The following is an 18,283-nucleotide window of genomic DNA, read 5'->3' as shown; positions in this document are numbered from 1 at the left end:
CATAAACAGTCAAAGTGCTGATGACATATAATACTGCTTACATTTCTGAATCAGACTTGTTATAAGCTTTTAGCTTGTTCCATTTAGCCTTTATACTGCAAGCAAACTGCAAGCTAGTACTTAATTAGACCAGGGGCTCCCAGTCCTGATCCTAGAGGACCACACACCAGCTGCGTTTCGTTCCAGCCAAGTTCTCAGTTACACAATTGAACCCTACATTGACTTAATAATAGGATTAATTTGAAATGGTTGACTGTTTTCAGCTCTTAGAAGTGTTGGAGGTTGCCTTTTATCTATCACATTTTCTAAGAATGAAATAAATGAAATCACAACACTTGAGCAGAAAAAACACTTTTGAATATTCTAAACAAGCTACAGTTAGATCAATGAAGGCATCAGTGATGTACTTACGCTCAGCTGGAATAAAAAGCAGCAGGTGCCTGGACCTCCAGGACCAGAACTGGGAACCCTTGCATTAAGCTACTTGAAATGCATAGAAATGTTTCATTAATGAGTGATAGAATACAAATGCACTTTATATACCGAGTTTATACGGTATACTGTACTGTACCTCATATACTGAAAATATAGGAATTAAACACTGGGAGTATCTCCCATTGTAAATAAAGAATAACAATCTAGGCCTGTAAACCAGTGCCTTCATCCATCCATTCATTTTCACAGTTCAGAGGATACATCCTGGACAGGACGCCAGTCCATCACAGTGCGCACACAGACACAAACATGCACACACTCAAACCAGGGCCAATTTTACAGATGCCAATTCACCTACCAGCATGTCTTTGGACTGTGGGAGGAAAATGGAGCACCCTGAGGAAACCCACACAAACACAGGGAGAACATACAAGCTCCACACAGATAGCACCCCAGGAATTGAATCCCTGTGCTGGTGCAATGAGGCAGCAATGCTAACCACTGCACTGCACTGTGTCTCCCTCAGCAACTTCATATGAAATAAATTTGTGCTGAGTTTTAATCTATACCATTATATTGTAGTGTCAGTGGCTCCTTTTATTTTAAGGTGCACACTCTGTGGATTCCTGTCTTACATCAATTCATAGATAATATTAATAAAGTAATATATAGTTTAGCAGAGCTGAGTGGGAAACTTAGTAATTTCAGTCACAGACAAATCACAATTATTAACTGTTATAATATGTGAAAAAGCAATGTTGGTGCCTTCTTTCAGTGCATCTTCTTTGAGAAAAAAAGGCTAATTTATTGAAAATATAGAATGAAAATAAGTGCATGTCTAGCACAAAACAGCTTTCTAATGAATTTACTAAAGAAATCACACTGACTCAAAGTATGTTGAAAAGGAAATGAACAAATCAAAATCCAGCTATCCTACCGATGCCTTGTCTGGAGCCAAGCAACTGGTCTGTACTGGAACCGGAAATCTCCAAGAAATGCTAGGTTGCTGCTTTAAGTAGTGTAGGTAGAGCAATAGGTACAGTCGCACTCATTCCTCTGGAGCGAGGACACCATACTGCAGAAATCAGATGAGACGTGTAAACTGAGGTCTTGACTTCTTGGTTGTTAATGATCCCATGATGTCATTTGAGTAAGGGTGTTAACCCTGGCATTCTTCAGAAATTCCGCAATCTGGCCTACTGTACATTCAGTTCTGCCTTAATTCAGTGGATGAAGACCTGATCTATTGTGCATTGCAGCTGCTGGCACATACTGTACTATGTCTCAATTGGCACATGCTGTATCTTAACTAGGTGGGAAGTCATGGATGAATTATTATTATTATTATTATTATTATTATTATTATTATTATTATTATTAAATGAGTAGCTCAAACTGAGTACCCTAACAGTGACAAGCACAATCACTTGTCAGACCTGACTTCAAGCTGAGATCAATAATGTGCACAAAAGGCTCTTCAATTCTTAACACACAATGACTGCGTTCTAACTGTGCAAGTTGATAGAGTTTGCATAAGGTGAGCAGAGACAGTAATATGCATTGTGTGAGTTATGACATGGATTTGTTTTGCAAATTGCAAATCATCTATCTGTCCTGGGTGTCATGCTATTGCATCATACTGAAAAACAGGCACATGAGATTTTCCGCTGAAAAAGGAAGTGTTTAATGTCTGCTGGCTTTCATACAGTATGTGTTGCGTTCGTGATCACCATCTGATAATTACTCGGAAAATATTTTAATTGGACTTGGTACTCTTTTTTCCTTTTGTTCAGAGATGTTTAAATTGTATATAAAGTGATGGCAACAGGCCAAGATGCTAGAATTGAAAGGGATTCAAGCTGTGTCTTGTATTTATAAGGTACAGGGAAAATATTTGTCTTGCTTCATTAAGGTATAGAGAACACATTTTTCCTGGAAGTCAGCCGAATACAGATTATGCTCTTCCATGTTTACAGATTTATTTACTTTAAATGTAGTGTATTTCTGAATCATCACTTACTTTCTGCAGGACCTGAATTAAAGCTTTTTGGCTTCTTTTATGAAGAAAAACCTTCCTGTTTATTTTCGCTTCCTAATTAGTAATACTGGAGTCAGACTTCACTCCACTTGCTAAACACATGTGCAGGTACAGTAGAACTGAAGAACTGGAAATTGATATATGGCTTTCAGCATCACCACATTACAAGGCATCCCATACCAGTGGACCAGTGTAGGTTGTTTTGTTTTAAAATAACTGATCTTTATACCCATGATCTATACTAAGGATAAATATAACTCTATGCATGTATGTGTTTTTTTTTTAATTGATTTTGTGTATTGTCTAAATGTGTTGAGCATCATTATGATTGTTTAATCATTCTTAACCGACTATAATGTACTCAAGGGACTTGTCTGTTGTATATGCACCAAATACCTCTTTAGTAAGAGAGTTGATTGGGCACACGTGATGAGGTGATTTACTGTAACCTGCTGGATGTCAAGTGGGAGAAAAACTAAGAAGGAAAACACAAAAGGAACCAGTATAACCTGCTTATCAAGAGAACTTCACCTTTGTACCATCAATATGTTGGAGAAATACATCAGGTGGACTCACCAGCAGTGAATCAATGTTTTTGTAGACTACCCCAACGAATTACAGCAAGTGTGGCAGAACAATATATTACTTGTTGTGTGCAGCAGACCGATCAATGGGGGGAGGTCGAAGTTTGATGGTCGGGGCAGGCATTGTCTAGTTACTACAGAATACTGCTTGCACTGATTGACAGCAATCTGACTGCGAGGAGCTACATTGATCAAGTTCCGTGTCCTCAAGTACTGCCCTTCATGTGGGCTTGTCCTTATATAACAGTGCACATCCAATACAGCTAACGAAGACTTTCTTGCAAGATGAGAACGTGACAGTTCTTTAATGGATGCCCTACTCACCAGACCTGAGTCCCGTGGAACATCTGTATGATGAGCCAGGATCACATATGGCCTCTGTTACTCAGAAACCAGTGAATAGGCACAGGCTTGTCCAGGCTCTTTGAAATGTACGGGTCAGAATCCCACAACGAAAAGGCATTTGGAAACTTGGTTCAAAGCATGTGTAACAGGGCTCGGTGCACTGAGCAAGTTACAGAGGTAAAATCACTCCCTCTGAAATCTAGACAGTGTAGAACTCTACTGCAGCAGAGCACAGGTTTTTAGCAACAGTGATCCACCGTCTAGGATGTGTCGCTATCTGTCCTCAGAGCCCACAGTCAACGAGGAACAAATCTGGGGGACAGGGAGAGCTGCCCTCATCACAGGTGCATTGCAGGTGTACAGCTTACAGCTGTGGCCACATGTGCTGGTGGCCTGTGTCTTTCACAGTAGACTCCTTGTTGATCGATGCTTTTGATGCTATACTGTACCTTTCATCCATTCTTTTTCTAACTGCTTTATCCAACACAGGGTCATGGGGGAGCTGGAGCCTATCCCAGTAATCCACATAATTAATATAGCTGAATCATGTGTGTTAAATAAAATATCAGTGTACCGACTTCAAAAAATGTCATTTTCCTCATATCTTTGTGAATGTATTCCAGATATGTGAGAAGTTACTTTTGTTTTTCCATATACTGTAAATTCCAGTATAGTTAGGAGTTTAGTCAACTTCATGGATTACACAAAAGCAGGAGGATAAGAAAAGACTGTTTAAAATTCAAAACAAATTCCAAAAGATTTAGACAGAATTCAACACTAGGCAAACACATGTAAGAAGACATTAAATGTGGACAAATGTAGAGTTTTACATGTACAGGTGGGTAGAAAAAGTCTTCGGTAGTCCAAACAAGCACTAAACTATGAAAAAGACCTAGGGCTTCATATTCGCACATCATTTTCATCTTCTAGACAATGTGGAGAAGTAATCAAAAGGCAAATGGAACGTTAAATCATACAGTTAAAAGCATAGAATTTAGATCAAGAGATGTTATGTTAAAAGTGTACAAACCACTAGTAAGACCTTATTTAGAATATTGTGTTCAATTCCGGTCACTAGCTACGATACAAAAAAGTTATTGTTTCTCTTCAATATCAGTTCATGGAAGTGTAACCGGGTACATTTTCAGGTCCTGTTTCTACGTTAAAAAAATATTTTTAGACTTCAACAGGGAAAACTCTAAGGTGACACCTTTCAAATATTCAAGATCTTCCAAGTTACTTACAGGCCTAAGCCTATGAAAACACAGTAAAACACAAATAAAAGAACTAAAAACTAAGTGGTTTTAAAACTTAGATCAGGAGGCACATTTTTACACAAAGGCCTATTGGTTCCTATTGTAATCTACCAAACCATGTTGTTGAAGCTGATCCCATCTTTTCTTTTAAGAAACAGAGGGATGAGGTCTTTGGATTAATTAGCTACTACAAATCAAATGAAGTAAATGTGCCAAATGTGTCCTGCAGTGTTTATAAGTGATCGGCCTGCTAAAGAAGATTGAAGGCCATGAGACAACAGACAGCAAAGGTGTTAAAGGAACCAAACTAAGTTAGTACAATATGTCCCCTGTTTCGATTTGGTTTCTGCACTGAATATGCAAACATACAGCACTGGGATGAATGAGTAAAGTGTTTGGGAGGAAGCATTAAAACAAATACACCACAACTCCTGGGAAGGTGATGAACATTTCCAAGAATCTGAACTTGATTTCAATTTATCAAAAAATAAGGCAATGTTTGTGCTACAAAAACTAATTCTAATTAAGCAGATTATCAGCAGTAAGACAGTTACTCTTGACATCAAAGCTTTAGCAGCTGTGTAGCTAGATATATTCTGTGGTTTTATCCACTGTGTTTTAGATATTTCCCGTTCTTCAAATCTTTTAACTGCATGTTTTGTCTTCTCAATCATGATTTTATGTCTGTCTTCTACTGAAATTGTATCCATTTTGTTTTATGTGAACAGTTAATTCTGATACATCTGTAAAAGCAGCCTTTTAGCTTTATTAATGTGTAGAGAGGACAAACAATGGAAACGATTAGGCACACCTTACATTGAGCCAATAAGATTTGGTAAGTGTTACGAGCTAAATGAGCTGAACTGTATTAATTACAGTCAAAAGTTTGACAATAAATGAAAACACTAGTGGAGGTTTTTAGCTAACTGTAGATACTCAATGGTTGCATGTATTTTAATTCCTGGTGTCTCATAAGGACCTTAAGAATGGTTACAAACTAGAGACAGACATTCTGTGTACTTTATCTATCCCACTTCCTATTTACTAGGAGTGAAGATGCAGTGTGCCGGGGATTGGTTCATGTTGATACAACTCGAGAAAGTGAAGCAAAACTAGAATCTTTTATATCCATAAACCAGGGCTATTGATGCAAATAAGTTTTTAGAAGAGCAGAGGGCAGTTTGAAATGCCAGGATCAAAGAGATTGTTGGGCTGAGATGGAATTCCACTGAAGATGCAGCCTAGCAAAGCAGGAATTTTAAATACCCATTTCAAAGCCTGTATACTCAATAGTACCGTACTTTTTTCAGTGTGTTTGATCTTTTCTTAAGCTTGCTGCTGTCCTTCTTACAGAAGGCATATTTTGCTTGAAGTAACAGCTAAAAAAAAGAGAACTCAGCTCTAAGGGATTAATTACGGTATGCTGATAAGAAAACATCAGCCCTGGAACTGTCTGTTCCTCTTGCTTGTGGCTGATTTTAGCAATCAGTGTCTTTATTATAAAGCACTGAGCCTTCAACAAATGTATTTAAATATTTAATATTTAAGAAGCATTAACTCAATCAAACATATTTTAGACAGTGTGGGTAATGCACAGGTCAGTGTATGACACTTAGTTTACAATGTGAATCGGCAACTCCAGATACAGAATGAAAAATGAGAACAGAAGAAAAAGATTGGACTTAATTTAAGAGGCAAAGGAACAAGTAATAGGTTTATTTCATGCAGAAAAGAGAAGGAAGAAAACACAATGTTTTGGCCATGGAGTCTTCTTCAGGTGTGAGAAAAACAGGGCCGTAAGCAAAGGTAATGTAGCGGGAGAACAAAGGCTGGGAGTGAGGAGGAGCGAGGGGCGGGAGCAGGGGACAGAAAGAGAGGCCAATCAAGAGGTGTGAAGTCAGAATAGGTGTTGAGAGGTGTGAAATGAAACCTCCAATGAATGGAGAAAATTAAGAAGAAAAGTAGTCTGTCATTAAGAAAGGGGGAAGGTGTGATCCTAGCTGCAGGATAATTTTGGTTTCTGTAGTCTTTCTGATGTATGAGTTCGTAAAACTGTCTTTAAGAACACAGACGAGAGATTAGTATGATCATGGCCGTCAGAAGTGAAATGCGAAACAGTGGGCTTGGAGAGATCTTTAATCTTCACAGCCCTAACATGTTCTCTGAAAGGGTCTCCGAGTCTCCTTCCTGTTTCTCCAATGTAGATGGCTGGGCATTTACTGCAAGAGATACAGTACAGTAAATAAGGTTGCTGGAGGTACAAGATGCCATCTGGGTGATCCGGAATTGTCCTGAGGGGCCTTGAATGAGTCTGGTGTTAGATGTGTGCTTGCAGGTGATACAGCGAGCTCTGTTGCAGGGGGAAGTGCCTGGTGTGGATGGTTGCTGACGGTGGTCAAGGGAGCTGTGAATAAGAAGAGAGCCCCAATGGAGGGATCATCCTGTTGGATGGAAAAGTTGTCGTTAATAGTCCTGGGGATAGGAAGTGTGTTGGGGTGGTAGGGAAGCACCAAAGGAATGCGGTTGTTACGGCAGGGGTTCCTGATTGAGTAAATGGTCTGAGGGGTGTTTTTGGCTCGGGCAAGGGCCCTGTAAATAACACTGCTAGGGTATCCTCTGTTGATGAAAAAGGAGTACATTTTGAGGGCTTGGTTCTGGAAATCGATGTTGTTGCTGTATAATCGTCGTAGCCGAAGGAACTGTGAAAAATGGAGAGAGTTTTTAGTGTGTTCTAGTGCAGCTACCCACCTGAACTACTTAATTTAAGAGGGACTTCTAAATATAAAGTGAGCAATCTGGACCAAAAAAGCAGTAGTCTTGTATAGCTGATGATAGTCAAGCGTTACTAATCACCATTGTCAGGACTGAGCAGAACTAAAGTCTGTGAATCATCAGTGTAACACAAGGAAGCAAACTGGATAAAGGAAATCTGAGTATCATGAATGGACCTGAATATCCCAGCATCAAAACCAATCAATAATTCATTCACTTGTGGATATCTACTAAAATCTGCCTCAGTTCTTGAATCAGGTGCAGTAATACTTCTAATAATTAAACCGGAAGTTGCAATCTTACTTGTATTTATTGAATTGTGCCCGCATTGTAATTCCATCTGTCCTGTCTGTATGTATAAGTTAATTTACAGTATATGAGCTCAGTGTATTAAATACATCTTTGAGGAAATTGTAAAAACAGATAAATTGCTAGCGGGCTTTTAGTGAATGAAACAATGTGAGGGTATTTTTGCATTAGATCAAACACAAACTATTGAGTTTTAGGGCTGCCAAAATTCCTAAGGATTTCTTTCTAAGTTTGCACATAGCGGTCTTATGAAAAAACACACCCGAAAATGAGGCACCCGACCAGACCATGACAGTATTAAATTTAACCTTAAACCTTTATATTGAAATTTCATCTGTGGGATTAAATACATTATCTGATCATTTGATTTTAAAAAAAAATAAAGACCCATGCATAGAATTTGAATTCAAATGGGTTATCTACTGTAGTAATTTTGTTTCTCCTTTCAAATATGGTGTAAGAACATCTATTTTCATCTATTTAAGCAATAAATAGTCTCCTCTGTTACCCTTTTGTTCACAATTTGCCTCTATTTTTTCTCTCAGTTTGTGGTGACAATGTTCTGGACCCTGTACCTCTATGACAGAGATCTTGTTTATCCCAGACTTCTGGACAACTTCATCCCGCAGTGGCTTAATCACGGAATGGTAAGAATATAATGTTCCATTAAAGATGTCATTTTAACTTGAGTTAGAAAATTAACTTGAATTGGTCATAAAATGGAATGATTGGTCATTGAGCCTATGAGTATGAATGTTATAACTCCTAACACATTTCAACACAAAGTGGATTTAATCTGTTTCTCTGTTCACAATTCATCATGGCATGTTGTAGACTGTCATTTCTATGTGATTCTTTAATAAAACCTTTCAATTTTCAATGAGATTTGCCTATTAAATCGGCATATTTTAAAATGACATCCTTCGATTTGTTCTAGAGTTGAGGGGCCTGGTAATTACTGACTGGCCTGTTATTCCATGAACAGAGCTGCTGAAAATCCACACTGTTTCCTTTGTTTTAGCCTTTGCTGGAAATGCTTTAAAATGGCAAGCTGTTTCATATTGCATTTAACTATTACCAAAAAGTTGGCTGTTCAGCAACATACAATCTCTGTGGGAATGGTCTTAGTAAAGTGCAACATTGCTACTGTACACCACAAAGGTGCTAAAAGTAGTTTAAAAAGGTTTTTTTTGGGACATTTTTGCTAAGGGGATTATTAGAAAACATTAATTTTGTGGAGGGTGCAGTTAGAGATTGGGGGTGGAGAATGTGCTTTAGTGGTGAGGATTCCCTGGCTGCTGTCAAGTGTTAAGCTTGGTTTGGGGTCCATTTGATGTTCACAGATGTTTTACAATCCAGTAATTCACAGTAGTGGAGTTAAGTGAACATGTAGATAAAAGTCTGCAATGGTGATTGTCTGCACTTTGCACATTTCTTTGACTTTTTCCAATTAAAGGTAAATTATTGAAGGTGTTTTGGTGTTTTCTTATGCATATTGAGGTGTGAACTGTAAGGAAATAAAATAGGTTTGTAACCCTTGAGTTTTTGCCGAAGCATTTATGTATGTTATAGCTTTGTTGTTTTAATATAATGAATATGAAATCCTGTAAAGACTGACCTATTCTGAGATTTTTGGGATTCAATAAGGAATAGGAACTTCTCAATAATGTCAGCATTAACAGAAGGAATTAATTTTAAATATTGCATTTTGGCTGAGAAATAAAGAAAATTTAATGGACTAAATATTAATCTCCATACTGTTTCAGTGGATTTTCAGGGCTGATGTTGAAAACAGCAGTTTTTATTCCAGGTTTTAAATAAATAATTAAATATTAATAATTAAACCCTTAAACACAAATACTGTAATTAAACAGGCAAAATTACAATGTACTGGATCTCTTACACAAAAGGTTCAAGAAATACACCTACTTAATAGTAAATCCAAGTGATCAAATTTAAGATTAATTTATTTGCCACATACAATTTCTTGCATAAGGAATTCATCTTTTTGCATACCCCAGCTTGCTCTCCATGAGACACACAGACAAGGAGAGAAGCTTGGGGTCAGTGCACAGGTCAGCCATTGTACAGTGCCCCTGGAGCTGCTGGGGTTAAGGGCCTTGCTCAGTGGCCCAACAGAGTAGGATTCCTCTGCCAACCACAGGATTTGAACTGGTAACCTTCCAGCCACAGGCACAGATCCTAAGCCACAGAGCCACCGCTCCAATAATGCAGCGCTTTCAGGCTCAGGGGGGTATGCACCCTACCACCTGAGGAATTGAACCCAGGTCTCCAGCGTCACTCAACAGAGAAGCAGCCAATCAAGCTACAGTGAGATCTGCAAAGAAGCTGGTCTGTTTAAGATAAAGTTTACATATAATACATTACATTTAAGACATTAAACATACGTAATGTAAGCTGTTGTAATGTACTGCTTTTCAAATATATGGCTTACCTTAATTTCACACTTTGCTGTGTTTCTTGAATGCCGTATGTAGCATTTTAAGAATGTGTTTTTTATAAATACCTAATGTCATCAGTCATTTCTATAATTATCTCACAGCATTTAGCCAACACTCTTTGAGAGCAAAAAAATAAGAATAAAAAATTAGTCAGTCTTCAGATTTTACAATTATCCTAGTACTCCACATTCTATCCAAAAAGGGCTATACTGTATGGGGTTTATTTTAAGATTTAGGAATATTTGGTGGTGTAAAATATTTTAAAGGACTGTCTTTTACTTCCAATTCTGATAAAAAAGTAATAACAAATAACATGCAGTAACTGGGATTGCCTGTAGGACTGAAATAGTTTTTTATAAAAATAAAAAGAAGTCATGACATATGTAAGACAAAATGTTCATTAGCACTAGGTGCAGTTTAATGAAACTAAACTTTGCTCAGAGAGAAGTGGCTCCTACTATTCCAAGTATGTTGCTATGGGCAATCCCCGCAAAAAAATGACAAACACCTCACAGCTGAAAATGATTCTTTCATATGTGAACCCTTCAAATTTGACTGCTACGCTTGTGACGAATAGAACAGGGTTACTAGATCGTAAATATTATGGTGCATTCCATGGTACCGCATTTGTTTGTTTACCCTTGCCACCATGGTAACTGTCTTGAGCTCCCTTGTGCTTCAGAGAAAACAATTACCAAGCCCTGTTACGGCTTGGCAAGCCTATGACTACAATTAAAGACACATGAGCAAGCTGTAAAGTACAGATTTTATCTATTCATCACACTGTTATCACAGGGGTAGGGATTCAAATACTTGCTGGCAGGATCAACGGAGCGAAAGCAATTATTTTTCTTTCCTTCCCACACATGAAAGGGAGGTACAAGTTACAGTGTGTTCAGGTAATTGCAGATGATGGCACTAGGCAGTGCATTGCATGGTATGACAGGGGCCCCCTAGCTCGGCTGTCATGTAGACAGTCGGGCACTGTTCTTCATCTGGGCTGCTGGTCCTTTGTTTTATTCTGCCACCTCTCTTATTTAATTACCAAAAAGGCACACGATGACTTTCAAAGACTTTGGGTGTACAGGGGCAACATTTTGAATCATTTTTTCAAGTCTCAAATTATCACCCGACTCATTTTTCATCTGTTCGCTTTGAAGGTGTTTTATCTAACACAGGGTTGCAGGGGAGAAGGAGCCTATCCTGACGAGCAACAGGCACAAGGCCGAATACGCACTGGATGGGACACCAGTCCATCACAGGACACTCGCAGACACGAACTCACACTAGGGCCAGTTTTCCCAGAATCCACTTCATCTGCCATGGAGTGTGGGAGGAAACCGGAGCAACCGGAGGAAACCCAGAAGGACACGAGCAGAACTGTCAGATTCCACACAGACGGCACCTAAAGCCCAGAACTCAGCCCCAGGCCCCAATGCTGCGAGCCAGCAATTCTGAGCACTGCACCACCGTGCCACCCACACATCTTTTTAAATGTTTAAATAAAAATTAATATAATATTGAAGGTTCTGAACCTTAATTTTCTCCCTCCCAAGTGGAAACTACTTGGAAGTACATTTAAGTCTGAGGACAGGAGGCACAGAGATGTGTGGAATTATGTGACAAGCTACCCAGCCATGTCATGGAAGCCAAAACCCTGAATTCTTTCAAGAAAGGCTGAAAAGGGTCCATGGATCAATCAACAAGATGGGCTGAATGGCTTCCCCCCCCCCCGTTCCATCTGTAATAGTTCTTATGTGTCTCAGGAAAATGCCTTTTCCAGAAATCTTTGTCATTTGAATTGAGTCATTTGTGAATTTGGATTAGTGGAGAGGTAAAAATACTAGACTCACATATGTCTCATTCACTTGCTGGAGGGCTTACGGAGACCAGATTTACATTGATACGAATCCCTTTTCTGCATTGTACTGTAAGTACTCCACTGCAAGTGCGACTGCAATTAGGAGAATGCATTTTCACTGTAGAGGCCTGCTGTGTGGATCCTGGCTTCAAAACATCTCACACTTGAATACGTGGCCAGTCAATTTCCCCTGAAGCTTATTTTCTTATATCATCTCTGGAACTTTTACAGATGGCAAACACATAAAATGCAACGCTGCTGCTTAAACAATGCGTAAGGCACCTGCATGAGTGAAGAAGCCTGCCCTGTGCTTACGGCTGCTGCAGAATGTCCATTCAGCTTTGGCTTGCTTATATATTATTTAAAGAAAAGTGTCACGGGATATTTAAATTATACTGTGCTGAGAGAGGGAAGCTATTGTGCTGGTGAATTTTTCTGGCAAATAATCCTTGGTTTATACCCCCCACACCCATGTGCTCCTTTTGTGTCTCTGTGAACGGTAACGCTCAGGCACACTGTGATACACCACGGTGCCTTTTCACAAGAGCAGCTCTCTGATTCATTGCAGATGCCAATTAATTATTAATACAATGTGACTTCCAGGCACGGCACAGTATTACACGATTTCTGCGTTGCCTGTTTTCAATACAGAAGCTTCTGTAAACACATTTAAAAGAGTGTCCTGTGGACAGGGACTTACTATTTTTGTAAACTTCTGAAACTCTGAATATACAGCCCATCCACTTTATTTTCGTTCTTCAGTTTTATAGTGGCGATCAGGGCTGCGTCAACTGTGGGATCCAGAGTCTTCTGCTAAGGCATTGCTGTGGACTCTCATCCTGCTGCTGCTCTCTTTTCCTGTAAGGAGACTGACCTCACCCCCCGCCCACACATTAGCTTCTAAAAATGTCCTGTTGAGGGGAGAGTGAATATCTCATTTTGCTCTCCATCCAAAGCTTCAGCATTGTAGTACTGTAAAGTGCTGTCTTTTTCAGCTTGACAAACCTGTGTTCACAATTTGTGTCAAAATAGAATAGATTAAGAGAGACACAATAGAAAAGGTTCTCTGAGAAATGTGCCCTAAATAATGGAGCAGTTGTTTTACCAGGCATCATTGCCCTGGCCAATTTACTATAAAGCTATTGAGGGTTTACAGGGCCAATGTATTGTGACTTGCACTGGCCATTATTTTAAAACTTCATCTGACAAGTTTCATATTAGGCATGTAAGTTCCAAATCTGTGACAGAAAACCCTGTATTCTCAGAATAACCGGTCCATTGGAGCAGAGGATGAGTATAGAACAAAGACAAGCTAGATCTGTTGTCTTTTTAAGTCAAGTTCCTCTTTGTGTGCTTTCATACCTGACTTCAGAATACACACTTCTTATTCAGTCTGTGTTTGTGGTGCAGTCCTGTGTCTTGGTGAGTGAAGTAATGGTGGAAACCTTGTATTATTCCCCCTATTTTTACAGTATTTCCATCCATTCATTTTCTAACCACCTATACAGGGTTGAGGGGAGAAGGAGTCTATCCTGGCAAGCAACGGGTGCAAGGCAGGACGCCCCCAGAACGGGACACCCCTCAATCACAGGGCTCATACAAACACGAATACACACAAACCCACACCGGGGCTAATTCTCCCCCGAAGCTAATTAACCTACCAGTCAGTCTTTGGACTGCGAACAATTACCACACACATATCACGCCAGGAATTGCATCCAGGAATCCAGAGCTGTGAGGCAGCAATTCTACCCACTGCGTCACAGTGCTGCCTTCTTTTAAAGTACTTAATTGACATAATTAATTACGTCAAAACAACTACTGTTTCCCTGGTGGGTTTTTTAAACCAATGCTAATTAGAAGATACCTTTAAATACCACAGTTCATCCCCTGTAGGACACTGTTAATCAACCCTGCATATCAAGCTAGGTATGCTTTTGTGTTCTTTGGAATTGGAATATGTGAGTTGTGAGTGCCACCTGGTGGATATGTGCAGAAGGCAGGGGCTGCCCAGTCTTGCAGGGACCAGAACTGCCTCAGGAGGCAAGAGGAGAGAGAGATTCTCTCCTCCTTTTCCCACTTTACCTGCCCCTATCCCACCAGCCCCTGGCCCAAGTGAAGCTGAACTCAAAACACCTATGTGGAGGTTAATAGTAGACTAGCTACTCCATGCAGTTTACAGATAGGTTCATTCTATGCAGACATTCCCATATGGCTAAATGAAAACTGTTAGAAACTGAGGCCAGTTTATAAACTAACTGTAAGAAAACATCCATACCTTTACCTGCTACTGTCCTGATAGATGCTCATGTTATTGGTGTGTTAATGCAGTCATGTCCACAATGCAATTTCAACTTTTCCTGAAGCTGTACTGTACAGTATGTTGACAGATGGCCTCTCGTTATTATTACTGGCTACAGTCCAGTGCATTTCTAAGCACTTACTTAAGGCTTATGTAATGATGCAACTATGTAGAAACAGATCACTGCTTAACTCAGTCCAACTATAATACCATTTCAATCATAGCTTCAGAAATGATGTATATATAAATGGAAACCACACCACAGGAGAATGATGCTTGTGTCACACTACTGTTTGACATACAGTATGTATTATATGTTTCAATGTTTGTTAGTTTTGGGGGGAAATAATCCATTACTGTCCAGCATTGTTTTCTATTCTTATCCCAGACTACAAGTTTGAAAAACAGTGCAACCACATCCCTCTGCAGTAGGAATCTTGTAATGATTCATGATCCCATGTTAGCCTCAGAAGAAAGATTTCAGTACACCAGGGGTCTTAAACTGCTTCACAGTAAAGCAGCAGGTGAATCAAGAAATCTCATCTAAAGTGCTCTCACCTCCATGGAGAAAATGAACTGTCATTTACTTCTACTAGTAGTTGAAACGAAAGGAGAGTTAAATACATTTGGTGTGTTCTTATAACAATTTAATAAAAAAACACAAAAATGTGATATTACCATAAAATAGGATGACATTTCTAAAACTACATACAATGTGCATCTCTTTATGCCAAAGAGCAATTTATATATTGACACGTGATATTTATGTTATTCTGTTTCAACTCAAGGGTATCAAACCTGAAAAATCTCACACAGCATCTGACATTAAGGCTGCAGACATAATTAGAATTAAGAGTATCTGTAGAATTTTCTTTGCATTTTGGCATTCTATAGTGTTTTATTTTGATCAATGGCAAAAATTCTAATTAAATATGTTATGATTCCATATTGTAACATAATAAAATATGAAAAGAGTGAATACTTTTTATAGCCATTGTGATTTTGCCTTTAAACTGCAATAACATTTATTTGCTTCTGACACAGTTCTTCATACTGGATGCTATTTGGTCGTTTTCATCGGCCAGGAAATGATACATGGCAAAAGATAGTGGAAATTATTAAAATTATTTAAAAAGTCCATGTAGTTAAACCAGTGACATGTTTCGGTTTTGTATTCTCAGAAGGCACAAGAAATACCTTATAATATATTTTATTTCATGCCTTCTGTGGTTCCTATCAGTGTTCCAAAAATGAAGTCACAGCGGTCATTCTGTCAGTGGAATAGCTTTCTGAGGAAGTGGTAATGAGATGTATTTCCTAGGGATGGCTTAAAGTCAATATTTGCTAGAAAACTCAGACGAAGAAGCCATGTGACACAAATGCAGAAACTGCTAACATTAATATTTAGAAAAGTAATGTTATAGAATTTCTTACAAGTCTAGGGTACATAAATCTAACCTTTAAGTCTAACTCTAATCATTTATTACTCTTTATCCACCAATACAAGATCTTTAAAATTAGAAAATTATGATGTTTTATCACTATGAAATTTTTCCTGAAATCCAGTCAAAGCATTATGCGGTGTTGCACCCAATATTTCAGAGAGCTTTGCTTTTTTTAAATACAATACGAAAGTTTTTCATGCAGACCTTATGTGCTTATGTGTCTGGTATGTTTGAATAAGTATATCAAGTGTTTGAAAAATAACTATTCTAAGAACCTTGGCAGTAAACAGTAAAAAGAGAGTAAAATCCAGACTTAGGTTTCTTGAGTAAGAAAAAAACAAAGGATGCTTTTACAGGTATTGATGTGTTTTATTAAAACATCTCTTCTTTCCTTTTGAGCAACATACTGTACTGCACAGTTATTTCCTTTGGTTTCATAAGTGCTGGGGGATTACTTAAGAAATCAATAATTGAAAGTCCATTTTTGTAGATGGTAATGTTTCATAGCAATTTAAGAAAGAGTGGTGTAAAATATCATGGTTATGCTTATGATTTAGTCCCCTTTCTGAGTCTGGAAAAGCTACTAAAGACGTTCCCTATCCAGCCAACGTCATTAAAACTGGTGCATAGTTGGGTCACTAGCTCATCCTTGACAACTGAGAAAATATTTATCTCATCTCAAAGACAAGAAAAAATGGTGGTTTCTCAGTTTATTTTTTTCTTGTTTTTTTTTAACTTGGGGAGAGTATGTCACACAAGTAGGAAATATTTCATGTTTTTATTAAACCACACATAACAGTAGGTTTCTAAAATATATCAGTTTTCTTTCTGAGGTGAAGAAATTGATCAAAATTGTTTTATATGTACTTTACAAAACATAAACAATTTGATATTGAATAATTACGTTATTAGATATGAAGCACATTTAGTGTAATGTAGCTAGGTAATACCCTCAGAAATAATAAAAGAATTGTGCAAAATAAGTTAGTTTTATGGTAGTACCCATGACTAGTGTTCAGATACGCCTCTAAAGCTTCATTGTGGTGTGCTATGACAGGTATGGATGCCTTAGATATAATGCTTAAGCTAATTCTATATAGCTTTATACAGTACATAGCAAAATTATATGATAAGAGTATTACCTTAATTTGATGTGATCTTTAGTTAAGAAATATGGAACAAATAATGTATTTCCCTGTTCACACACACCACAGTAACACCCTATGTGAAAATCATGGAGCCCCTTATTATGTTTGTTCATGAAAAGGTGCACTGAATGAGGTTTGACTCAACTATCATTCAGACATTAGGGAATAATTCCCTGGCATTTATTTGGTTTCTTTTTCTTTTTTCAAACTGAAAAATTGAATTTCCTTAAAAAACATGTTTAGAATAATGTTATTACACTGTAGATGTTAACTAACCAAGGTTAATATTCATAGCCTTTTGAAATTGTGGCATGAAAATATAAACACGCCATCTGCTCCAGTTGCATAAGAGTAATGAGATGCAAGGAGCCATCTTTGTGAACTTTCCAAGGAGTTTAGATATCTAGGTTGAAAAAGCAGGCTGTCATACAGTATATAATTACTGTGGGCAGCTACCTAGTAATGCTAAGCTAGATCAACAATGGCTCAAAATAAAACATTATGGGATGACTTGAGGGCAGTGCAGTGGCGCAGTGGTTAGCACCACTGCCTTCTAGTGCTGGAGCCAAAGGTTTAATTCTAGATCTGAGTCTGTACGTGCTCCTGTGTATACAGTATGTGGATTTCTTCAGGTGCTCTGCTTTCCTCCTACAATCCAAACACATACTGGTAGGTTAAGTGGGTTTTAGGAAAATTGGGCTGGCGTGAGTGTGTTCATGTCTGTTTCTGTGTGCCTGTCCTGCAGTAAACTGGTGTCTCATCCAGAGTGTACAGTGCCTTGTGCCCGTTGCTTGATGGGATTGGCTGTGGCCCGCCTCCTAAATTGGATGAAGTGGTTAAAAAATGCAAGTATGGATGGGATGTCTTGAAATTGGAGATAGAAATTTTAAATGCAGACAATACTCATGTGGGATTCTCCCAGAAAGGAGAGAGACATGACTATTCAGAGGTTTGTTTACTTGTTTGACTCTTTTATTGTTTTTCTAGACAGTTTGTTTTTCTGTCCAGGAGTCTCTTGCTATGTGAGCAACTTGGGTGGACTCTACAAAACCACACGTAGCTCCTGTGAATGTGTGGCTAGAGGTGAAAGAGAGAAATACTACACTTGACCTTGAGAGCTCACCGACATTGTGTTTTTTTCATAATGTCATTCTATCCTTTAATGAGCAGCTAGCCAGGCAGTCCCTGCTTACCATAAAAAGTCTAGAATTGCAACATATGTACATTAAAGTGTGCGTTCAGGAGTCCCCTTTACGCTCGTTTATTATGTTAATAGCAGCAATTCTACGTCCTAGATTGATCTTGACAGATCTCAGGGGATAAGCA

The 18,283-nt window shown here is 38.5% G+C and overlaps 1 protein-coding gene across 3 annotated transcripts in view; it reads left to right on the top strand.

Annotated features, from left to right (window-relative positions):
• aig1 (androgen-induced 1 (H. sapiens)) overlaps positions 1-18,283 on the top strand; it is a 57,382-nt gene that overhangs the window by 17,658 nt on the left and 21,441 nt on the right. For 2 of the 3 annotated variants that reach the window (XM_015339117.2, XM_015339118.2), the window contains exon 3: positions 8,285-8,386. In XM_015339117.2, coding sequence (XP_015194603.1) covers positions 8,285-8,386 — 102 coding nt within the window. Of the gene's footprint in view, positions 1-8,284; positions 8,387-11,361; positions 11,648-18,283 lie in introns of those variants that run through there. The other variant, XM_069198188.1, reaches the window with a different exon arrangement.

Source organism: Lepisosteus oculatus, chromosome 2 (assembly GCF_040954835.1).
Source record: "Lepisosteus oculatus isolate fLepOcu1 chromosome 2, fLepOcu1.hap2, whole genome shotgun sequence".
NCBI classification, from domain to species: domain Eukaryota; kingdom Metazoa; phylum Chordata; class Actinopteri; order Semionotiformes; family Lepisosteidae; genus Lepisosteus; species Lepisosteus oculatus.
This window is presented reverse-complemented; position numbering and strand designations above follow the sequence as displayed.